This window comes from Glossina fuscipes, unplaced genomic scaffold, assembly GCF_014805625.2.
Source record: "Glossina fuscipes isolate IAEA_lab_2018 unplaced genomic scaffold, Yale_Gfus_2 147, whole genome shotgun sequence".
NCBI lineage: Eukaryota > Metazoa > Arthropoda > Insecta > Diptera > Glossinidae > Glossina > Glossina fuscipes.
The window spans coordinates 2,941,796-2,967,656 of record NW_023998490.1 but is presented as its reverse complement, the minus strand read 5'-3'; the positions used below and the strand labels follow the sequence as shown (position 1 = coordinate 2,967,656).

General features: G+C 34.4%; 1 protein-coding gene across 4 annotated transcripts in view; it reads right to left on the bottom strand.

Moving 5' to 3' along the window:
• Positions 1–25,861, bottom strand: part of LOC119641142 (diacylglycerol kinase 1) — a 123,567-nt gene that overhangs the window by 30,497 nt on the left and 67,209 nt on the right. For all 4 annotated transcript variants that reach the window (XM_038039630.1, XM_038039629.1, XM_038039631.1 and 1 more), the window contains exons 4-10: positions 21,380–21,581; positions 21,122–21,292; positions 20,686–20,970; positions 11,977–12,102; positions 11,760–11,884; positions 1,482–1,590; positions 517–648 (exon numbers count right to left, since the gene is read on the bottom strand). In XM_038039630.1, the coding sequence (XP_037895558.1) occupies positions 517–648; positions 1,482–1,590; positions 11,760–11,884; positions 11,977–12,102; positions 20,686–20,970; positions 21,122–21,292; positions 21,380–21,581 (1,150 nt within the window). The remainder of the gene's footprint in view (positions 1–516; positions 649–1,481; positions 1,591–11,759; positions 11,885–11,976; positions 12,103–20,685; positions 20,971–21,121; positions 21,293–21,379; positions 21,582–25,861) is intronic.

The following is a 25,861-nucleotide window of genomic DNA, read 5'->3' as shown; positions in this document are numbered from 1 at the left end:
AAAAGTGCTTCTCAAACTAAGAATATCCTCTCAGACGACAGCGTATAAGATGACTTTGAAAATGTTCGCTTTCTGAAACCTTCGGCTGGTCTTTATAAATGGCTTATCATCGGAGTGTATCCTAAACGGGATTCGTTCATCTCGATATGCCTATTTGGCATGGAACGACCATATAAAGGTGAAAAAACGCAAAATTTGCTTTCATAAGGAAACAATTTCGTTTCGTTTAGTAGTAAAGGGACATGTATGTTACCCGCGTGTATGAATGAAACGAAAAAAGACGCGAAACTTTTTGCAAAGCGAACAAGTACAAATTAAGACTGAAGGAAATTAAAAGTTTATGTATTCGTTTAAGTTGCTTGTTATTGTTTGTTATTTTATATCGAAAAATAAGTGAAACATTTTGTTACCAGCTCAGCTATACCGCTTTAAACTTATTTAAATAATTTTCGTTTGTGCTCCCTTGCGTTCAAGCACGTATGCAAATAATCAAAAACATTTTTTGTTTCTACTTACACACACAGCAGAGACCCTTTTTGCCTAGACCCACTAACATATTGAGGCATAAATTACAATATGCGGGTTTCTTGAAATGTTTTAAACGCCAGACGTGTATGCCATCTTCCTTTAGAGCAGTGCTATCGACACCTGCATATTATTGATAATTAAACAAGGAATAGAAAAAGTAAAATATGAACAACAAGAAGAAGAAGAGCAAAAGGTATGTAAATTTAAATAATGAAGCACACATATATGCGTTGAGAATTCATCCTTTTTTTCTTTGTTTTTTTTTTTTTGTCAAAGGTAAAGCACACAATTTACGACATTAATGTAAGCAAAAGAGGCAGAATAAATGCATGGGTATGCGTATAGTGTGTGTATGTGAGCGTGTGCGCATTGACATGCATTATGACAGGTTTTGACATAAGCTTGAATATATTTGGTTTAAGCAATTTTTAGGTTAGAATAGTAAGTAAGTATGATAGAAAAAGAGAGTAAAACGGAGGAGAAAAAGAAAAGCAGAAGGAGAGAAATGACTGCAGCTTCCGGCTTTAAATAGACAAATTTAAGTGAAACATACACACACCAGCTCGCGCTGTTTCGACTACCAGGCACTTTACAGTTACGCTTGTATGTATATAGAAATCGAAAAATGTCAAAAATAGGTGCAAAATGTCATTAGAGTGTTGTTGTGAGATAACAACAACAACAACAACATCTTTATAGTATAGCAGTTGTGTTTCATAGAATATTTGCTCTTCGCTAACACTTGAACTTTAAAGTTGCTAAGCAAACATATATGTCTGAGTCTCATGTCTCATCCACAATTTTGTATGGGAGTGTGTGTGTGTGTGTGCATGCGTGTATACTACAACGGCTAGGTGTGCAGATGACTGCATGTATTTACTCAAAAGTCACTTGCGAAGCAATCAACGGTTTGTTAACACAAACTCTTTTCTGATATATATCACGGCTCTTACCCAATAGTACCAGTAACGGTATAGTTGTCATACCACCTCGTTGCCATTCGTCTAAAGAAACCGTGCCATCGGCATCATAGTCGATTTCCACCATCATATCTTGTAATATCTGCAAAGACAATAATAACAAAAAGCATACGTGATAGAACAGAATGAGAGCAGGGTAGAAGACGTTGTCTAGTAATAAGAATGTTACCGAGAAATATGATAAAAGCATAGAGCGATATAAGGGAGCAAAGAAAAAAATAAAAGAAGTGAGAAAAGAAGAGATTTGTGAAATTCTACGTGTGACATCTGACATTATCCAATAAACACTTGACAATCGATTTTTGATTTCAAATTGGAAAGAAAAGCAAAATTCTTTTAAAAAAAATATCGACTTTCCTTTCCTTTTTCTTTTTTCCCCTTTATTCCAACTAAGAACGTTACAGGAGAATAATATTTGCTTGACTGGGCATACGTGACGTCATTTATTAGTTAGTGGCTATTTTTCCTAAAAAAAAAAAAACTGAATAAAATTTTGAAAATGAAATCAAAGAATTTCCGGTTTTAACCAAAATTTTTATTTATCTTAATTTGAATTTATCGCTCTATACTTATTGTATTTCTTCTTATGTTCTAAAGGGGTAAATGTGATGATGAATTGAACCGTTTTTAGTTTTTATCTGTAACGTTTGACGATTAAAACGTATAGTGAAGATGCCTTTGCAAATACGCTCAAACTGTAAGTGACTGTAAACCCATGACAGCACAATATTCAACGACTTTCCATTCATCCTGAGTCAGTTTTTACAATTACGCATTATCAGGCGGTCTCATGTCAACTTCTCAAAAAGGTAAAAGAAACAATTAAGAAAATTATATTCGGTCATAAGCGAACCTTTTATACCCATCCTAAAAAAAGAAAAAAGTAAAATTTTCATATTCTGCAACATTAGATAGGCCCGACTACCTTTTTCTATTTTCAGCATAAAGGTTGAAATTTATATGGTGTACATTAGCAAAATACAGAGAGAACGTTTACAACTTTTGCTGTATAGATGTGTGGGCGCGTTGTAGGCGAGTTCTTTGAAAAGTTTGGGCGATTTTCAAATTCGCCTGCAAGTTGCTAGGTGATGTTTTCATTTTTGCGAACAGGACAATGCTTACCCCGGATAGTACACAGTTGCGCAGACGGATAGACGGACAGATGACGCATTTCGAATTTGAAACTGGTTAAAAATTTATATATAATACAATATAGTAGTGATGCAGTTTATGACTAATGAGCAAAAAACATTTATTCCTCTTGAAAAACAGAGACGTTTTCACTTTACGTAGTCCTGCAGTCTCGTCGTTCAGCCGATTAACGCGAATTGCTGTACCAACCTGCGTGCGAGACGGACAGATGGGCATGCTTAAATCGACTCCGAATTTTATGCGGATCAAGAGTATATACACTTTGTGGAGTCTCTGAAGAATCTTTCTGGGCGCTGGAAACGTTTTGCCAAACGGGATGTTCTCCTGGCCGCAAAAATTAAGTTATCGACTTCAAATTTTGGCAGAAAGTAGTTGCACGTAGGAAATTCTTGCACGTAGATTAGTATTGAAAATTTGACGGTATATTCTGTGGGCATTGCTGTAGTACCTTTACAAAAGTGGAAAAAAATCGGCCACGCCTACTTAATTTGAGTCGTATTTATTGTCAAAACTCTACGACGCACAGAAGCAAGCTTCCCAAAATTCCATAAAGGAAATAAATTTAAGACCAGTTTCAAATTCGGAATGCACCGAAGCATACCCGCCTGTGTAGTATCTGCGGTAAGCATTCTTCAGGTCGCAAGAATGTATACATCGCTTACAAATTTGAAAAACAATTTGAAAATGACTGAAACATTTTAAATAACATGCGTACAATGCGCACATGTCTACAATGCCCTATAAATATATTGTAAAAATACCAAAAGTCAACCGCGCTGGCCCCCCCAATATTGTAGATTATGAAAATTTGTTACCGAATGTAATTTCCTTACTTGTTTTAAATGACTTGTCATTCAGAGATGTCCTCTCTTATCTATTCAAAAGCATTGATGGTTAGAAAGAAGTGGGAAGAAAGAGAAAGATATGAGGTGTCTCCAACTTGACAAGTGTTATGCCACCGCGTTAACTAATCTAGCGTTTAACGTTGCATGTCGGACGCGACATACGGTAAATCTTTATTTTATATATTAGTTTGGGGAAAAAGAAATCCATTATTTTTATATGAACTTCAGGACTTTATATAACAAGCTTCGGATTGTCCGATTTGGGTCAAATATGCACCGTTTTGTTGTATGATTCGTTGCCATTTTAAAGGTAACTTCAAAATAACTCTCTCACAGAAGTCCTGGTCTCTATTTGCAAAAAACTCTAGTAGTCGATTTTCATTCATTAAATGCATTAAAACTTCCCAACCAAGCTCCCGAAGTTTCTGGCGAGTCACTGTAGATGTGTGTGGCCTAGCGTTGTCCTGGTGGAACACGACACCTCTCCTGTTGGCCAATTCTGGCCGTTTCTGGTCAATCGCTATCTTCAAACGGTCCAGTTGTTGACAGTAGAGATCAGAATTTAGCGTTTGGCCATATGGAAGCAACTCATAATAAATAATCCCCTTCCAGTCCCACCAAATGCGTAGCAAAACCTTCCTGGCCGTTTGAGGTGCTTCACCGCTCTTTGACTACGATCGTTTTTCCACAGGGTTATCGTATGTGATTCATTTCTCATCTCCAGTCACCATCCGTTTAAGAAATGGGTCTATCTCATTCCGTTTGGCCAAGGCTTCGCAGATGGAAATTCGATCCATCATGTTTTTTTCTGTTAATTGGTGTGGCACCCAAACATCGAGCTTCTTTTTGAATCCAGCTTTGTGTAAATGGTTTAAAACTGTTTTATGGTCGATTTTTAGCTCCTGGGCGATGTTACGACTGCTAACATGCCGGTCAACTTCGATCATTTCTCCGATTTTATCGACATTTTCGACGACCGGCCTACCTGTGCGAGGTGCATCTTTAACATCAAAAATTCCTGAACGGAATCTACGAAACCAAAATTGCACATAATTGGCTGGTACAGTATCGGAACCATAAAAACCATTCGCAATTTTAGCCGCCTGGCTTGCATATTCGCCTTTGTCAAAGGAAAACTGTAAAATGTATCGAATTTTCTCTTTGTTCACTTCCATTTTTAACACGCTGTAACTCACAACTGAATGCACCAGACAAAAAACAGCAAAACAATTTTTTTTAGTGCGAAATGTCAACTTTCCAACGAGCATAAATCTGAAATTGTTTGATCGATACTTTACGAGAAATCTATCAGCGCAGCCATCTACCCAAAAAATAATGGATTTCTTTTTCCCCAAACTAATATTAGTCGCGTTTAAGTAAAGAATTCTTCGTCTTAAGTACATGTAGGATAACTTTTAACTCTTTTGGCTTTTCCTTAAGCAGATTGATTGATGAAGTGAAGAAGAATCTCACCAGTATGCCACTGTCTTAGGCTTATGTCGCTTATCATACAACCGTGAAATAAAAAAAAAAAGTCGCAAAATAATTATAAAAATTAAATAATTATATGTAAACATATGCACACAAAGAATTCTCAAAACTTGCATTATAACCACAAAATCGAAAAGTTATTAAGTCTCATAAAATATTTGTGTTTATTTATTGCAGGGTAAAGATCGCTTTAGAAGGAAATTCAAACTCAGCACACACCAGATATTTGATATGGCGCAAAGGACGCTGAAGGCTATAAGACAAACATAATTTCATTCCGGTATCGTGATACAAGTACAAGCACATTCTCTCTCTTATTTATGATTTTGCGAAGTTTTGCTGATTACATCGAAGAAAATGCGTCGCCAGGAAATTATGTCGCTACCAAATTGACGACGCAGAGTGTGACTTTCTGCACAAATACTGAAAGTGTGTTTACTGTTCAAACACGCTCTGATAACGATGGATTCCAATATCTCTAGGAAACTATAATTGACAGGTAATGATCTATTCTGGAAACGCTTGGAAGATTAAATTCTTAGATAACGACGACGAATTTTTTCACTCCTCCATTATACCCTACACCATACGCGCTGCAGAGTATATTGACATTATCTGGAGGTATGCAACATTCAGAAGGAATTAAGATAAACGAACAGAAAATGATTTTGAATCGGTTCAAGCTTGCCTGCCCATCCAATTGAAGTCCATGTATTTTTATATTCATTTAATAATGCTTACCGATTGGGACACTAGCCATCGTGTTACGCGAATAGGACACATTTCCTGAATGATTGTATCTGTCGCATTTTACATAATCTGAAAAATTCAATATGCTATAATAGCGCCCTGGAAGCAGTCGGATTGTCTTCACATTTCGCACTTCCCACTTGTTAGGGATATTATGCAGCTTCCGTTTTCAAAAGCAATCCACAGCGATAAACCGCAAGAAAACAACAGTAAAGCTTGTATGCCCATCATCGAAGGGTAACTAAGACTACATTTGTTTACAACATCGCGGAAGGCCACCGAAGGAATTCATAAAGCACAGCGCTACTATTGTTTAAATGCGATTCAATTTAACTACATTCCAGCACTGGCCTCATATTGAAATTCTTAACAAACCAGTAGGGTATTCTTAGTTAATGTTCACTCGTTAACAAATTACTTTGAAAATTTAATTTGAAATATGTTGTTGAATAAAACCCGTTTTAATGTCGAAGATTCTCTATTTTAGCCTCCTGTCGCGTGCTTCGTGTTTTGTTTCTTATGTGATTTGAAGCATTTGTCCCAAACGTGTTTCCTCTCTTGTATAACTTTTTTTTCGTATTTCAGCGAAAGACTTGAAAGCACGATCAGTCAAAGGAGAAACAAGCACTAAATACATATTCCCTTAACACTATCAGCTTAATCACCCAACTTTCTGCACGTGACTTCGAAATGACTAAATTTCGCTTTGCGCAAATAAACCTCATAAAAACGTGTTTAATTTACAGATATAAGTGCGAGCGCACTGGCTGACGTATGTGTTACGCATTTTTAAAACCACCTACAACATACTACGCTATTCTCAGCAACAATTTAAAGTGTTTGTAAATTTATTTTTAACATTCATATCCTGCTTTAAGAATTGAACAGAAACAACAAGTTCGGCTGTGGCGGTAAAATCGAAGGAAAGCTGGGAAATTGTTAGGATATACAATGGATGTTAGGATTTGAAATGTTCTTAATTTAGTTTGATTTTAATAAAACGTTATACGAGGTCGTTCCTATAGCGCGGAACCAATCTACCGCGTTATAGTGGGGATTACTGCATATGTTTTGGACAACTGCGATTGCAGGCTATACTTCCATGACTTATGCACTTAGTTTGCCAACGGTTAGAACAAATGATCGATGGAATGTGTGATCTTCCGGACTTTGAAAAAAGTTAAGGCGTTGGCGCTCGGTTGGCGGGAGTGTCTTTGCCAAAAATGGCCGAATGGTTTAATGTTTCGCGAGCGACAGTATACGCGATAATGGCAATGTGCAAAACACATTGTGAAACATTATCGGGGAAAAGGAATAGTATTCGAAATCCAAAATTACTTGGCAGAGACAGACGAACGTTGAGAACTAGAGTAGTACTGTTTCGACGAACACAGTACGACGTACAATACAAAAAGCAAATATTGAAGGGTGAGCTGCAATTACGATATCCTTGATGATTAGAAGAATGTGGTATGGTTCGGCCAGGTTCATGCACGGCGAGCTCATGTATCGTATATAGTTATGAACTTATAGAATACAAGTGTGACAGCGAAAAGTGATTTTATCAGCTATCACTGTTAGAAGCAGTTCAGCTGATGACAATAGACTGATCGACAAATTCCGCAAAGTGCATACGGTATTGTTTGAATTTTATTTCAAGAAAACTTTAAGAATGATTAATAGAGCTTGGTGAACTTAAAAGAAGTCACCCGTAAGGGAATGGTGTCGATATTTACTCTTTTGTTTGTCCGAATAAAATGTATTTGGAACTCTATGCTGCAGCATTAGGTTTGGGTAACATTTAAAATTCCTGCTCTTTCAGTAATATACGAAAAAACTATGACTTGCTCTCACAAACGGGTATAAAATTTTACGCAGTATAGAGCGTCAAGATTAACGTCTACCGTACAATACTTCTATAGTAGCGAGCGCAAGATTTAACCATTTCCTTTTGCTATTTGTAAGGTTTCAAACTGACGGTCTGCTGGAAAATAATTCAAAAACTTTTCCCCTTGCTATATATACTCCACACCGCTTCTGTTAAGGTTATATTCTGCGAATGCATGTGCGCATGTGTAGTACTCAAAAGTAGTACACAAAATAATGTTTCGAATTGATTTGGGCACGTTTATTCTTCCGTCTGACCGTTGTCTGTCCACGTACTTGCGGATCGTAATTTTTGAAATGGTTTGATGAGCTTTAGAAAACTGACATTTTTCCATCCAAACTTTGAAACGTTAATTTTAATAAATAAATTTTGTATTTTTAGTGAATATAAGGAATGTGACTCAGGTAAGCTTATTTTTGGGTCCCCATGTAAATATTCTCAGCGATAAATATTTTCTTATATAGAAACAAAATTTAATTTTTAAATTAGGATCACATTTCAAATTTCGTTGTCATTCAATATAATAGATTCCCGTAATTATTTTTTGTTTTTGTTTATGGCAAAAATAGATCATTAATAATAAGATGTTTGAGACTTTGACTTTGCCGAATCATACTTAAGTTTGAGAGAGATGTCCGTCCCCTATTCGTGTAACACTGTGATTGGAAAGTGAAGAGAGAGATAGCGAGTGGCTGCAGTCTAGTGGTTGTGTACCCAATTAATAAGTATTATGCGTTTACCGAGGGGGCACAACACTTACTATACTATATTATACTGTAGTCTTTTATATATTCTACTACTACTAACTACTGTAGCTACGACCGCATTAAGAATTCAACTCGTGACGGTGGCGACAATTATCTGCTCGGTTATGATGAAGGCCGTTTAGAGACTTTTTCAAAAAGTCGTTTTTATACCGTTGAAATTTCTATTTATCATTACACTCTTGAACTTGGTTAATGCAGTGTAAGGTATGTAGCGGTCCGCTTTGCCCGTCAACAACATTTTGTTTCTTTCTTTTGTATTTAGTTCATTTATAAGTTATTGTGACGAGTTGAAGTGGACAGGCTATTACTTACTTTATATATACATATCTACGTTTTGTTTGAATTAAAATTGGCCAAGCCGCACTTAGGCACGTAGCCTTATATGACCGACGCACAAAATCTAAATATTTATCCGCAGCGTTTTATACGAATTTTTCAATTTATTTACAAATAGAAAGGACGTATTTAATATTGATTTGTAGCCAATTCCATGTTATTGTCCCTCAGTTAAGTTAACGTTTACTTGTACCCACGCAAACAAGATGAGTTTAATTAAGAGAATTACAATTCGTGGTGCGTTTGTATGAGGTATGGGTAAGTGTGGCTGCACGAAGGCGAGGCGCAAAAATTAAGCAGTTAAGCAGCGAAATTCACGAGAGAATAGTGTTAAGGAAAGCCCTTGAAGTGTAGACAACTGGTTTAATTAATAAAAATGCTTGTAATTGAAAGTCAAAGCACATTTAAGTGATCAGGCAATCGAAAGTAAATTTTTTACGCAATTCATTACACGTCGGGAAGATCCCAAACTAACCAAGTGAATAATAATTTCTACTTTATACTTAACGACATGTGTGTAAAAGAAAAAGATTAACAAAAATTAATAAAAAAAGCTACTACTAGATAGCACACCTTTGCATGCTCGCGTAACAAAAGTACAATGTGTTTTAAGATTTAATTGCTTATCAAAGGCACAAAAGAATAAAATATGATACAAGTGAAGATTTACTTCGGATATATTTTTTTGCATTTCACTCATTATCTTTTTATCTTTATAAGTGAATTAAGTGCGAAAAATGCTTTTGACGTGTACGCTTTAGCAGCTTCATGCACACACTCTGTTTTTTTGTAAGTAAGCTGCAATGCTAAGGTAAAAATATCTTTTGCCCGTAGTCTCTGAGTGCGTTCATAACTTCAAAGGTGAAATTAAATGAGAAAAAAAGAAGGACAGCGAACAAAAGTGAGGCAGAGTCTAAAGCTGAACTTTTTATTTCTTTAATTGGATAATTAAAACATTCTCTTGTATATGCTTTGGTAGCGAAAAACTTTTCGATTGTTGTTTCTGTCGTTTCTTTTTTTGTTTAAATCAGAATAAATAAAATATTTAAAGAAATTAGAAACACCTGCAGGTACTCTATCGAGCAATGAGTCACGGAACTGATACATAGATGTCATCCCTAAAAAAAAGTTTATATTATTCTTAGAAGTTGACAAAGCTAAAAGGATACATGTCAAAATTGTGTATTATTTCGACCTATTATCTGCACGTTGTTGTGATTTCAGTGTCGCTACTTTCGTTATTTTCAGGTTAATGGAAAGAATCCGAATTCCGTGCTTTTCGATGGGAAAAATAACGCGAAACAATAACTTTCTGATAGTTTGCAGATTTTATGCCATTACTCGTGGTCCAACATCAGTGTGTTGCTTCATCGAGACACAGTTTTTTACAGTTCAACAGCAATAAAAAAACTCTTTTGGCTCTAGACTCTCGAGACAAATCGACAGCCTTCTGAGCATAGGGGACTTAATGCAAGACGAAAGGCGAAGGCGCAACAATTATTCAACAAGGTTTTGGCATCCCTGTTTTGGAATGCGTGTGGTGTTCATTGCTCACTGATTATTTCGAAAAAGGACGAACGCTAAATGGCGAATATTATATGGAACATTCGGCTTGAAGCAAAGTGGAATCCTTTTTCCTAGTAGCTATCGCCTGTACTCACAGTGGGACAAGTGAAACTTGCCATGGATCGATGGCGGTACTGGTAGAATATCATTAGCTGAAAATCGGGTTGCTGCACTTTACTCTCAACAACTATTCTCTTTTCGCACATTTCCAAAGGATGAATCAGGGAAAAGATTTGGATCAAATAATGTGGCCATTGCGGAAACTGGAGCGTATTTAGATAGGCTTGACAAATTGCTCTACGAACATCAATCAAAATGTTAGAGAAGCGTTGATTGTGTCAATCTTGAATTTGACTACGTTGTTGAATAAAATCAAAATCAAATCTTGCAAAACAAAAAATGTGTTTCGTACACTCAGTGTCACGACTTATCGGCCGACGTGCTATACCATAAAATAGCTATGTGAGTGTGCTTATAAAACATTATTTGATTATTTTAATTAAAACAAAGAGAAAATAAAAATCAACTTTAGTGTGCTTTGGCTCAAAAAATTGTCGTGATTTTTAATTAGCAAGAGGACTATAAAGAAAACTTTACTTGAGTTGGTGACAAGCCAGTTAATTACATCAGAAAACTTTGTATCTACCATCGCATGACAGAAGTACATTAAAGCCATTAGTACGTTTGTTAATATTATAAGAATTAAGTTTCGAGTTTTCCCAAAAAATGCTTATGTTTACAAGAATTACGATTCTTTCACGGCTTTCTAATCATCTGTCCCTAAAAAAACTTTTGTAACTAAATTTCAAGATTAAGCTAAATTTATATAAATTAGACGAACTATAAACTGGAGGAAATAGGTATAGGAATTATCCATAAATCTGGGGGAAACTAACACAAGTGTTGGCACTACAAAGTGTTTCGGTACAAAGACTATGGTTACTCTAGATCAGGAAGGGTCAACTTTCTCCACCAACTGTACAATTGAACCGTTAATAAATGCAGATAAAGTTCATTTTTGGCATGGCTAGATGATGATCGGTGCCTAGATCTTTTCCTCTGTGTTAAAAACTAAAAACATTATAGAAGGCGTGGGCCCACCATTAAAACCTCTGCACCACTTTGCTTAATACACACAACGACTTTTTAAAATACTGCTTTTTATGGGAAGCAATAAATGTAAAATAATATAAATTGATCCAATCCGAGTCACTTCGGATAGCTTTCGTTCTTAGGCCAAAAATTGCGACCTCTATGTTGAACACCAAAATACAAGGCGAGCAGACAGACAGACAAACTTAGATTAATTCGGAAATGGATTTTGAACTGATCGGTTGGATCCATTTCAACTACTTCTGACTTTTGTATACAGCCAGACAAACTTAATATATCTTTGTACCGCAATTGTTGTGGAGTGTAAGAGAAAAAAATTTTAGTAAATATATAAAATGCTTACCGGCCTAAGTTCGGAAACATCCCAACCTAGATATTCAGCAACGGCCATCATTTGATTAACAATAGCATCCATTTCTGCTGTATCTAAAACGCCATTGCCGTCGGTGTCATATAAACGAAACATAACTGACGAAAAAGTTCATAAGTTAAGATGTTCTTGAAATCTTAATAAAATTTTGTTTAAATTTTTTTTTTTTTTTTTCATAAAAAACACTTACATTCCAGTTTATCTTCCGGTCTGCCAGCTTCCAACAGTGATAGATAACAAACAACATCCTTGAGCGACACTTTCAACGTTAATGGATCAACGTGCGAAAGTTTTCGTGTTAACATTTTAATATCCGCTGCGAAAATTATTATAATATATTGTATATATATATATCTATAGAGCATACGCCCATGCATTTATATAGAGTAGTATCTATGTTTTTAAATAAAATTATGTGTTGCATGAAATTATGCTAAATAAAATTTGTTATGTTTACACTTTAAAATGAATATATTATGGAAATTTACTGCGCCTGATGATGTTAGGAAAACGAACGAAAGAATGAGTTTTCCTCTTTAATTTTCAAATTTTTACCTAAACTGTCATTACAGATTCCAAGAAGTTTGATATTAAAAAAGGATTATAACATTTTTTTTAAGTTTTTCACTTCTTAATACCAGATTGCCGGATGTTGGGTATATACCTACTTTGCATCAAACTTAAAAATTGAAATTTAAAGAAAAACATGAAATTTTTATTTAAAGTAAATTCATTTTACACAAATTTTACGTATAGAGGGGAACCCAAAAGTGAACTTATGTTGTCTATAAATTCTTTGTCAAAGAACTTGTTAATCTTTATCATTACAAGAGAAAACTAATTATTATCACATAAGTGTTTGTCTTTCGTAGGCACTCTTATAAGACTTAAGAATCAAGACGTCGACTAATGTGGGCAAAGTTCAACAAAGGTAATTTGTTTCTAGTAATCACTTTACTATTCCTTCGCTGTCGTGCAGTATATTCTTTATTCTCTGTTACCTTATCAAAGCTTGCTTTTCAAGTGAACTCGCTTATGCGGGATGGGTGCGAAAAGTATGTGCTCTACCGAGTCACTGCAGTAACTGAACCAAATTTTATCGTGAAATAAGGCCGAAAGCCTATGTTGCTAGTCCACAATCAGTTTTTACTTTAGTCGAAGAGTTTATTTCCTTACTACAAAAGTAGTATTACGATGATATGGTAAAATAATGAAAATTAGATCTTGTTGCTCTATTTTTGCTATGAATACGAGAGGGCACTCACACACAGGCTCCTACCACATTCAAACTTTTTAGTATGCCCTTGAGATGAGAAAATAGTTTTTTTCATCGCTTTTTGCCAAGAAACATTTCGTATAGCAATTTTTCTATTTACTATAAAAATTTCCCCAGAATCGATCATTAATTCGGGGGATTCACATGGAGAGTGAGCAGATTCAATCCCTTTTTCAATGTGATTTGTTCTTGAAACGAAATTTCATCACTTCATAAACATCCTAATTGCGATCTATTTGGACGGATGGACAGACATTAAATAAACATCCCGCAAAGTGAAAATACCAGTTACCAAGCGTGATCTTAAAAACTTTAGAGGGACTATAAAAGGATAAAAAGCATTGCAATTTTTCCACGCTTTCTTCAGAGGGCAATAACATGTTTTACAGTGCATTATGCAATTCAAAATCGATTTTGGACAACTCCAGCAGATATAGCAGATATGGTCATATAAAAAATATTTTGTTTACATATATTTATATCGTTTATATAGATAATGTTTGCTTACATTCATATAAAGGATAAGGGTAGGGTATTTCGGTCTTATTTCGTTTATTAAGCCTATATATTATCAAACTTCGTTCGCTTGTTAAAAGGCGGAACGTGGAAATTTAACAGACATTTTTTTAAAGTGATAAACATCCAAACATTGTCTCTATAAATTAGTATCCATTTGAATTAAAACTTCTCTTAAATCATCCCTAGACAAATTATTCCTTAATTAATATTCTACACTTCATGATATGGTTTCGTTCTTTTCTGCTTTTATTCTTTTTAATGAGTAGTCGTTCAGTGAATGCGTTCTATCCAAGCAAGAACACTGCAAACAAGAGAAAGAAAGCAAGAACGGATCACTTCTGTTTACTTTCTTCTTCATCTTACATAACTGTATGGAACAAGAAACAACGCTGCAACCGTGACTAAACTGTGAATAGTTTGTAGTAATCGATGTTGAAAGGATCGAAAATACAACGGTATTCAAACTCATCCTACGACTGTTTGGATTGACCACGCGGTAGCCCAGATCATGATATCCTTACTATTCTACTGCTTTTTTTTTTTTTTTTTTTTTTTTTGTGTTCAACTTATCACTAAGTTCAATGCTAATTGAGTTACTAAGCAAATTAATTTATAATATATACCTCATTATATTGATCGGAATGAGTTCTTATTTACTATTTTATAAATACCAGATTTAATATCAAATCGTGAAAGATTTCGTATAAACATTGATATACAAATAATATGAAAGTCTAAAGAGCATAGCAGAGTGAAGTAAGATAGTTATGGGAAGGGGCAGATATCGACGCAAATTTGTATACATTTGTAAGATTGGCCTGATTGAGTAGTAGAAAAACAATTGTTGCCAATCTTTTTATGTCTTACTTACATAGCAGTCTCTTTGTCTACTGCAAAGAAATTGAATTAAAATTAAAAGTCAAGAGAGAAAACACTCAACAAGATGTCAAACAGTTCACCACAATTTCTTGATGAGCAATTTTAAGCCTGTACAAAAGTACTGTAAAGACGATAATTAAAACTATTTTAGAAAAAGTACTATTGGTGCGAAGACCTCTTTTTTGCGACAACGTGTAGTTTGCATACTTTTGTAGTTTATTTTTACACTCATGATGGGAGGATGAGGAAAATAGTCATTTTGTCAAAACACTTGCAGCACCGAGAAGGAAGCTTTAGAGATCCCCCAATGTATATATATTCTTGATTAGGGTCAAATTCTGAAGCAATCTGTGCATCGCCGTCTCCCCGTCTGTGTAATTTCTGTTGTACACGTTCTCTTGGCCGCAAAAGTGAGACTATCGACTTCAAATTTGGCAGAAACGTTGGAAATTCTTGCACACAGATCGCTATTGAAAATGGGATAAACCAATCGAAGTGTGTGCTTGCAGAGCTGCAGTAAATTCAAGGCGCCTTTGTTCTACAAAACGAATAAAAAGTTGGGCTTTTTGCTCATTACTCATAAAGGGCAACAGGTGAATGTATAAAAATTGGAATGTAAATTCTATGGACGATGTCGTTGTACCTCAAAAACATGGAAAAAATCAGCCACGTCTACTCCATTTTATAGTGTCTTACAACTTCATTTTTTTTTTTTTTTTCAATGGCTTTATAATGCTCAGAAGCAAGTTTCAAGAACAATCCGCCGAACGGTGGGGAATCTGTGTTAACCATTCCTCCGTTGGAAAGAATGAAGATATCACCTAAAAACTTGCAAGAGAAATGGAAAAGAATTTTTTTAGGATCACGGTAATGTGTCTAAGCGGTTCGACCACCAGCGAATGTAATTTTCTTATTTGTTTTTTCCCTTTGCAAACGTCGAGGAGGGAGAGAGAAAGAGATGTCGATGCTAAAGTAGTTTAGAGTGCTTACTGTTGGCCAACTGTTTCGAAAAACTGATAAGCCATTTAAAAGCCATCCACTTCTTCTGCAGACATGGAGAAAGGAGAATTGTCGATTTTACTTGGCGAACCAATTTTTTGCAGTTACAAAGGTATCTAACGCTTTTCGAGATTTGTTTGAGGTTTCTTTTGTCAAAAGTTTGGTGAAGAAAGGTGAACTAATCAAAGCGTACATTGAGCGCAGTGAAATTTGCTATATAGGCTAAGTTAGATGGTTATAGAGCAGCTTTAAGCATGTGATTGATCCTCAGCTTCCTCATTAGTTTGCTAGATAGCAAAGGCGGATAAGTATTTATTCTGCGTTTAAATGTCGAAGTAAAGTGCTTTTGGTTTGGTTTGGACAAAAATTACATACCCTATTTATCGGTAAAGATTAATTAAGTAGTTGTCCTTCCATTTTGTATAAATATTTGCTTCAAGTAACAAAAGCGAGAGAAGAGCCTTTGAGCATATCATATACATTAAATAAGTAATAAAGACTGAGTTTCTTTGTTGGCTTTTTCATTATGAATTTTTCTTCTTTATATAAATATATATAAATATATATCATTTGTGAAAATGTGGTCGTTGAAACTTTATTGTATTGTTTGACCATTAATTTAATTATCCTGGAATATTTACCATTTACAAAACAAATTTTATGCTAAGAATTTGTCAGCTAACAAGTTCCCTCTAATGACAATTATTCTCGTTTAATTTCATTTCCTAACAATCGCTTCCTCTTCTCTTCTATCCGCTTCAGAAAGTCAATGGAAAATTTATTCGTTTATTTTTTTGTCTTTATACAAAATGTCATCTAAATTGAAATGGAAAACCGAAAGGCTCGGATTACATGACAAATGGTAGTAAAACAAAACGCTTTCACACGCACAAACTTTCACAAAGTAGCTTTTTAATTAATAATTACTTTCTATTTAGATAAATTTTATTATTTATATGAAGAGGAACGAAGCGTTTATGGTTTATATGCATAGCAATTTGCCGTCTATATAATAGGATGCAATAAAAACAAGTCCGTTTATCTCGAAGCACGAAGCTCTTATCTATGTTAAGTATGTATTTATGTATGTATGTATGTATGTATGAATGGTGTTGTGTATGCATATATTTGTATATCATACATTTATATAAATATATATATATATATATACATATGTATATAATAGAATAATACGATTTATATCGTTTGAAATGAACGTTCGTCCAACAATAGATAGAATGAATTCAAATGATTAAATATGTCTGTAAATGTTCAAAGGCAGAATCGCATAACTCGTAATATTTATTATCCTTCAATTTGATTAAAAATGAAGGCAAAGCAATTCAAAAATAATTCACTAAACAGATTGTACGGATTAATTAGTAGATACTCCGAGTTCTCTTAAGTTTAATCGCGAAAGATCGCAATGATCATGTTGTGAATGATAAGTTTGTTGTGTGAAAATAAAAATATGTGAAAATTCATAAAAATATAACGTACGAATGAATGAAGGAAGAAAAAAAGTATGAAAATTATATTCGGTTGTGGGAAATTCTTTCATACCGATCACCGCTATCCTATGAAAGATTGAAACAAAGGGAAAGTGTAAATTTGGGTACTCGGTAATGTTAAGCGAGCGTTGTCGTTTTCTTTTCTGTTTTTACAGAATAATTTTGTCGAAATATACATCGTGTAGCTATCGTAGTTTATTAGCAACGAGAAAAATACACGTTTTGATTGCGTAAACGTGTGACCTTTGCAGATGTGTTGTTTAACCTGTTTAGGGCATTTTCGACATTTTTTTGGGAAATTTGTAGGCGATGTGTTTATCCCAGATTCTGCATAACTGGTCAGCGGACAGATGGTCAGGCAAACGAACCGGCATGCTTAAATAGATTCAGAGTTTGATTCCCATCAGGAATATATACAATTTTTTTGGGATCCCTGAAGTTTCCTTCTGGTCGTTAAAAATGTTTTCATGGAACGAGTATACAAATATCTAAATAAATGGATGAACAAATGAGTGTATAGTATAGATACATTAATAAATGAGTAAATGAATAAGTGAAGGAATGAATGAATGCATGAATGAATGAATGAACGAATGAAAGTACGTATAAATAAGTAAATGAATAAATGAATAATTGGATTAATTAAGAACCGAATGAATGAGTAAATAAACGAATATGTAGACGAATAAATTAATGAATGAATAAGCGAATAAATGAATAAAGGAAAATGTGAATAAATTAGTAAATGAATAGGGCGACCAAGTGAATGAAGGAATAAAGAAACGAATAAGTGGATAAATAAATAAAGCCACAGATAAATAAATCAATAAATAATTGAGTGAACGAATGAATAAATGAATCGATAATAAATTAATAATTAATGAATGAATAGATAGTTGTATTAATAAATGAATGAATGAATAAATTAATAAATGAATAAACTAATGGATGAATAAATAGATAGTTGAATAAATTAGTAAATGAATGAATGGATGAATAAATAGATAGTTGAATAAATTAGTAAATGAATGAATGGATGACTAAAATAGTAGATAATCAATCAATAATTAATGAATTAATAAATGAATGAATAAATGAATAAAGTCATAGATAAATAAGGTAATAAATGAATAAATTAATAAATTATAAATGAATTATGGAATCAGTTGATAAATGATTGAATAATATAATTAATTAATTAATTAATAATGTATGAACAAATGGATAAATTGATAAACAAATGAATGAATAATGAAATAAGTGGATAATTGAATATATGAATATATGATTATATGAATAAAAGAGCAATTAATAAATTATTAATTCAAGAAATATATGACTGAATGAATAAGGTAAATAAATGAATAGAGATAGACATCGTTAAATTAATAAACCAAATTATTTCTAATAAACGAATCAGTGAAGGGAATAAGTGAGTGAAGTAGTAAATGAGAAATTAATAAATCAATAATTGAATGAATACGTATAAACGAATAAAGAAAAAAATGCTGAAATGAATGACTAATTGAATAAATTAATGAATGAATCATAGATACTAATGAACGGTTAGATGTACAAATTAAAAAACGAATGAATGAAGAAATAAATTAGTGCATGGGTGAATAAACGCATCAATGAAAAAATAATTAAATTAATCTATGAATGAAATGAATAGAACGAATGAATGAATGGATAATTTAAATAATGCTTAAATTAATAAACAAAATTTAATAAATTAAATATAAATTAATAAATTCTCATAAAATTCCGTATGAAAGTTAAATATTAGGTTGGGAAAAAAGAAATCCATTATTTTTATATGAACTTCAGAACTTTATTTAACATGCTTCGGATTGTCCGATTTGGGTCAAATATGCACCGTTTTGTTGTATGATTTGTTGCCGTTTTAGAGGTAGCTTCAAAATGCCTCTCTCATAGAAGTCCTGGTCTCTGTTTGCAAAAAACTCTAGTAGTCGATTTTCACAATCCTCCCTAGATTCCAATTTTTTATCATTAAAGAAATTTTGCAATGCAAGAAAAAGATGATAATCGCTTGGTGCCAAGTCCGGACTGTATGGCGGATGCATTAAAACTTCCCAACCAAGCTCCCGAAGTTTCTGGCGAGTCACTGTAGATGTGTGTGGCCTAGCGTTGTCCTGGTGGAACACGACATCTCTCCTGTTGGCCAATTCTGGCCGTTTCTGGTCAATCGCTATCTTCAAACGGTCCAGTTGTTGACAGTAGAGATCAGAATTTAGCGTTTGGCCATATGGAAGCAACTCATAATAAATAATCCCCTTCCAGTCCCACCAAATGCGTAGCAAAACCTTCCTGGCCGTTTGAGGTGCTTCACCGCTCTTTGACCACGATCGTTTTCGCACAGGGTTACCGTATGTGATTCATTTCTCATCTCCAGTCACCATCCGTTTAAGAAATGGGTCTATCTCATTCCGTTTGGCCAAGGCTTCGCAGATGGAAATTCGATCCATCATGTTTTTTTCTGTTAATTGGTGTGGCACCCAAACATCGAGCTTCTTTTTGAATCCAGCTTTGTGTAAATGGTTTAAAACTGTTTTATGGTCGATTTTTAGCTCCTGGGCGATGTTACGACTGCTAACATGCCGGTCAACTTCGATCATTTCTCCGATTTTATCGACATTTTCGACGACCGGCCTACCTGTGCGAGGTGCATCATTAACATCAAAAATTCCTGAACGGAATCTACGAAACCAAAATTGCACATAATTGGCTGTTACAGTATCGGAACCATAAACACCATTCGCAATTTTAGCCGCCTGGCTTGCATTTTCGCCTTTGTCAAAGAAAAACTGTAAAATGTACCGAATTTTCTCTTTGTTCACTTCCATTTTTAACACGCTGTAACTCACAACTGAATGTACCAAACAAAAAACAGCAAAAGAATTTTTTTTACTGCGAAATGTCACCTTTCCAACGAGCGTAAATATGAAATTGTTTGATCGATACTTTACGAGAAATCTATCAGCGCAGCCATCTACCCAAAAAATAATGGATTTCTTTTTCCCCAAACTAATACTTGTTTATCTTATGTTCCGACTTGAGTTGTTGTGCATTTTAATCATGAATTAATTACATATTCAGACATTTAAAAGTCAATTATTTTATAAGTAAATTCCATATTGGATATGACAGTTTCACTCCACGTTAAATAAAAATCTTCACATTTTTTCAAAGTAAGTAAGTAAATTCTTAATACCTAGATACTCTAAATTGAGCACTTTTGCGGAGTGAACACGGCATAGTAAATAGAACGTTTCCAATTAATTCAGCAAAATGGAAATTTCGGAAAAGAGAAAAGTGGTTAGGTTTATCTTGAATGCAAATTTTTAAAGCTTTTCTCGATCATCGTTTTATAGGAAGTAGAAAAAATAGACGAAAAATTAACTCATTTAAGATTTCGTGGGAATAAGGAAAAGAGAGATACAATGCATGGTTTGCGAATGTTTTATTTCGCGAATTAATTGGAACCGAAATTACACCACCGTCGTAACGCACGAGATCAGCGAGGGGATATGATATACAAGCCAACGAACCTATGGATTTATGTTTACATAAATGCATTTGTTGACATAGAATCAAGACCAAAAAATAATATATATATATCATAGATAAGTTACGTTACGTACGAATACGTATGCATACGTGTTTAGCTGAGTTTTTATTAAACTTAACTTACCGTCTACTTTACAATTAGCTGAATTGTTGCTTTTTTTCGACGAATTGCGTGACATTTGGGAATGATTGGTTTGTGAATGCGAAGGACTGGAGTCTGTGGAGCGTTTGGCATTGTTCACGCCAGCAGGTGCTGAACATACTTTGCCGGCATTCATGCCCATACCAATGCCAGGACCACTTGCAGCATTTCCATTGCTCGACGATATGTTGTTTGCGTTGATTGCAGTCGTTTGAAAAGCGGCAATAGGACTGGGTGTAACGGTAACCATAGGATGAATAACGCTACCTAGAAAGCGTTGAAAAGAGAAAAAGCACATAAGAAAAAGTACAATGAATGGACTGGGACTGTGCTGTTAATTTCAAAAACCGTTTAAATTCATCAGTAAATGAAAAAGGAGAGATAAATATGTTAATTTTCTATGACTGTGGTTGATCACCTGTTTTAGTGGCATCATGCGTTAAATGGCCGCTAAGGGAATGCAATTTATCGGTTATGCCCTGCTGTAGTTTATCTACAAAACTGGTACGTGTTTCAGTTGCAGGTAATGGAGCCGTTATTGTTGCCGTTGATGTCATATCCGCTAGTGTGTTCATATGTGGTATCGAGCCTTAATATAAATTTAAAGGATTCAGATATGCGCGCTTGTGTAAACGAAATATAAACTATTTTCAGTATGTGCATGCATTTCTGATACCTTTAGTATGCGCTGTGACTGGTGCACAAGCGGTCGTACTACTAATGGCCGCCATTTGATTAAGAGTCTTGCCCTGTAATTGAATATTGTTGGTAACGTTCCCCTTAAGGAAAGATAGGAACAAATGTTGCGCCAATTCCGTAGGCGTTTCGCAATCGAGAAAAGCATCCAAAAAACTTCGAAAACCATTGTAATCGATTTCCTGCAATGAGCAGAAAAAAGCCTTTGAATTTACAAAATAAAATTGTCTATAGTTCTTTGCCGTTTGCAGCAATTTTTACAATTGTTCTCCAATTTATACAATTATATAATGATTTTATTCTCCCTTTCATAATTATTCCACGATTTACGCAACAAGCGAGTAAAGGCATTTATGAATACGTACCTGACAGCCATTAGTCATAGGTTTATATAAGGATTGTGAATGCCTAAGTATGTTTATATCTACGTATACGTTTGTGTGAATGCATATAGATGTTTGGGTTTTTGCCTGACTTATTTAGTTTATGGAGAGCACTTAAGATCAAGATAACGGAATAGAAGTAAGGCATTATTGTAAACTTTGCAATTTAAGAATTCATAAACAGAGTCATTTGTTGGGTATGAAAGGGCTTTCGTTGCACATTAACATGGCTTATTGCAAGTTGTATTCGAAACGGGCAACACAATCTCCTCGTTTTCTAAATGATTCTGGCTCCTCTTCTCTCTTTTTCTTCTATATAAAGGTGAGATTCCAAACTTGATGCCGTCACATGTTGTTTTATTCAAACTGCTTCAGAAGGCTTTCTAAAATCCTTCCAGTCATCATTTGACGTCATTGCCAGCATTATGTTACAACTACCAATTAGTTAGTGCGTTTTCATTCTATCTCTTCTTCTCTCTTTCTCTCTATCGCCCTTTCTTATTACTAACGGTCTCTTTTTTTCTTTATATCCCTCTGTTTTCCTATCTTTTTTCCTGTGTATTCACCGTCTTTATTTTTCTTAACGGACCCATACTCTTTTCAGCGAGAAAAGCAAAATGTTTGGAATCAATCCGTGTTGCAGCCCCTATGAAGTAATACGGTAAACCTTTACCTAGACTGCCTAAAATAGAAGCAAATATTGAACGTCAAAATTTATTTAATTCAGAACAGAGAAGAGACGTATCCCATTCAATAACTACTAAGAAAGTAGTTTTACCATTAAGCTAGAATTGCAGAGGTTTGCAAACATTCCAATTTTTGCCCCTTTTTTTTTGAAGCTTCTCACCTATAGAAGCGAATGCAAAAATGCGAATCAATCTAAATGATTTCTCTACTATTTAGACATTTTCTAAAGTTCGATTGGTCTAGATTCAACTGGAAATGCAAGTTCATGTAGACGGTCTACTTACTACTGTTATGTTACAGCAGTGTAACTTAGTGTATTATTATCATTCTTGCAACTTATGTAGATCGAAGAAATAAATTCTAACATTTTGCTTAATTTTTGTTAAGCGCGTTCGTTTCTCATCATACGAAATCGAACTAAGTGCTCTGCTTCTTCATTGTTCCTACCACTTAATTAAGCTTTTAATAAAGCAAGAAAAAATTTTCATATCGGCACGTAATCGGTAAAAATCTATTATTTTTACAAAAATTAGATTTAGTCGCCGATCAATGAGAAAGAATTGAGCGAAATACCTGCAATTAATAGCACTCGTCAAGCGTTAGCAGTACTAGAGCGTAGATACTTGACTAGTTAGACAAGCAGCTGGATATTTCCTTCAATCATTTTAGTTTTTAGGAATTTCGAAAACGGTATTCCCTGAATGATTTACTTTTCCTTTTGGATGCCGACGTAAGGTTATGAAGAGAAACTCGCTTGGGCAACTCTCATACGTAAATATACCGGAAATCTTTTAATTTATAAGTAAATTAAACTTTGGAAACTTCTATCTTAAGTCAGTTAAGTAAGCTAGCTGCCGTATCGCTCGTATAAGTTTTCTTGCATAACACTTTCATGCGTGTCATTACTAAAAATCTACTTATATTAACAGTAATACGTGCGGATAAAAATTTTTAACAAATTTTTTTATAGGCAGCATGTGCTGAAAATCGTTGTTGCGCATCAAGTATAAACTGGAAAGGAAATTTTTTCTAATAATAATTTCGTTGTCTTAGTTTCCACTATTTATAGCGTTTATTTATTGTATATTGCATATTAGAGATTATAAGTTACATGTTACATATTATATAATATATGTATATTGTATATATGTATATGTCACATTACAAAATATGCACTAAGTTAAATGCTCAGGTACCGTAAGTTATTCTATTGTCTATGCAGTTTGAATTGCGCTATTTTGGTTTGACATTTGTTTTTGCTTGTATATGAAAACGCGAAGGTCCACTTGATTGCCAATCTGAAAAGAAATTTCAGAAAGGCAATATTCTTTCTAGCTTTAATAATAACAGAGGCACGCACATTATTGGCAACAATTTAGTAAAATTAATTCTAAGGAAACAAACGGAAAGCTCGCCCTTCTTCCGGCCCATTTTTCAACATTGATACCATTAGCGGAAAGGGCTGCTTATCACTTCCTGTGTGTTTATCGTATTTGCTGTATCCAATTCAGATCTTTTAGTGAGATCATGGTTCGGTGTGGTACTCATAACGTAGCGTTTATTTTGTCTCATGGTCCCTTTTTTCCTTTTTTTTTTTAGGAGGGCTTGTACTTATTCGGGAAGGAGGGAAGAACAATTAAAAGGGAACTAGTAACTCAAAATGCTGTCGTCTGCAGATGATAAAGTGGTTAGGTAGTGTAGGTTTTCCTGTTACGTGTCCGAGCTGGTTAATGAGCAGAAGGAAAAGAGAAAAAGAGGCAACGGAGCGTTGCGATACTTTTGTCTTTATCGCACATCCGTCAATTACAAATTCTTACTTGTTCCCACTTGTCTTCCTTACGCTTACATAGTTTTCATTATCGATAAGAACAACCAATCTGCACAAGTGCGGGATATTACGTTTTCATAAAACCAACTTTTGTTTTTCCTTCCTTTTTTTGCTCGTAAACAGGAGTTTTCTTTTAGAAGTGTTGACAAGGCGCTAAGTTGACACTGAAAAAGAAACGTGACCATTGCAGGGCAATAAGTAAGTGTACTAAGGTCGTTGTTTTTTCATTGTAGATACACCAAACATTAACGGACTTTCACTATTTTTTTTTTTTTTCTAAATTAAAAGCAAATAACACCGTGGTAAGACCACTATAGTCAGGCAAGGACGCCTTAGTTGCCTCACACCACTTCGCCTAATACAGGCAAACCTTCATTTTCGTGTTATACATTACTTCTAATCATCGTTTATAGAATGTACATGTAAGCCATCATTTTGGAGAACATTCAAAACGCCGGCCAACGTAGTCGAAATGTAGCAAACTTAATTTACTTGTCAAAAATATTAACACAATTCACTTGCTTTAATCATAAAAAGCTACAAATTAGACTTGGTCGTTATAAAAGCGATTGGTTTTCACGTGCGGTACAATCTGAAAATTAAACCTGCGTCATCCAATTTCCCTACGGTTTTGTGCTATATTGCTACCATACATGGACTAATTTTCAACATAAATCTTTAAATATTAAAAACTAAGCGGTTTTTGGGACGCATGCGTTCAATATTTCAAGATATTTCCTTGCATGCTATGACGTCTAAAAAATAAACCCGCTTGGTCCAAATTTGATACATTTAGATTTTATATCAAATTACTCATACGAGCCCATTTCCATCATAAAATTGGGCACTTTTGCCATATAGAGGCTTATTTTTCATAAGAACCTTTATATGGCGTGGAATTCTAACTAATACCCTACCTACAAGGTAAGGTACCTTACCTATTCCTTTTTACTATATAGAAATTCAATTTCCGTACGGAACGGTCATATAGCACGGGGTTCAAAACTTTGCCCTATCCAAAGCCTTTACACAAATTTAAAGTGTCAAAATACTCATAATATTACTCAGTGAGTCTTGTCGCAAAATTTCGAAAACTACAATAGTCTTTTACGTAGCTACCTACCAAAATAAGGCGGTATATCGGGAGTGGTCGAAAACGTGATTTTGAATCGACCGACATAATAAAACGTGGGTCGATTTCAAGTCCTTCTGAGTCTTACATACGCCCGCACAAACGTAGTATGCCGTTGTATCACAAGTAGCGTAGGGTATGACAAATCCGATGTGATATAAGTTAACATAAATTGTTAATTACTATGATTTTAGAAAAGCAAATGCTTTTATATGTCATATGAGGACTACCTTGGTAAGAACTTAGAATACACTTCAGTCGTACTTTTCTAAATAAATTTTACATGACTTTGGAAAAGCATGGTACGGTTTCTTTAAGCATTTTTCATGATTCCGCTTGGTATCTATTTCCATTTATGGTGCATATATTTTATGTTATGGTTTAATTTTACAACAAGAGAGCTCTAAGCTTTATACTTATCTATATACATAT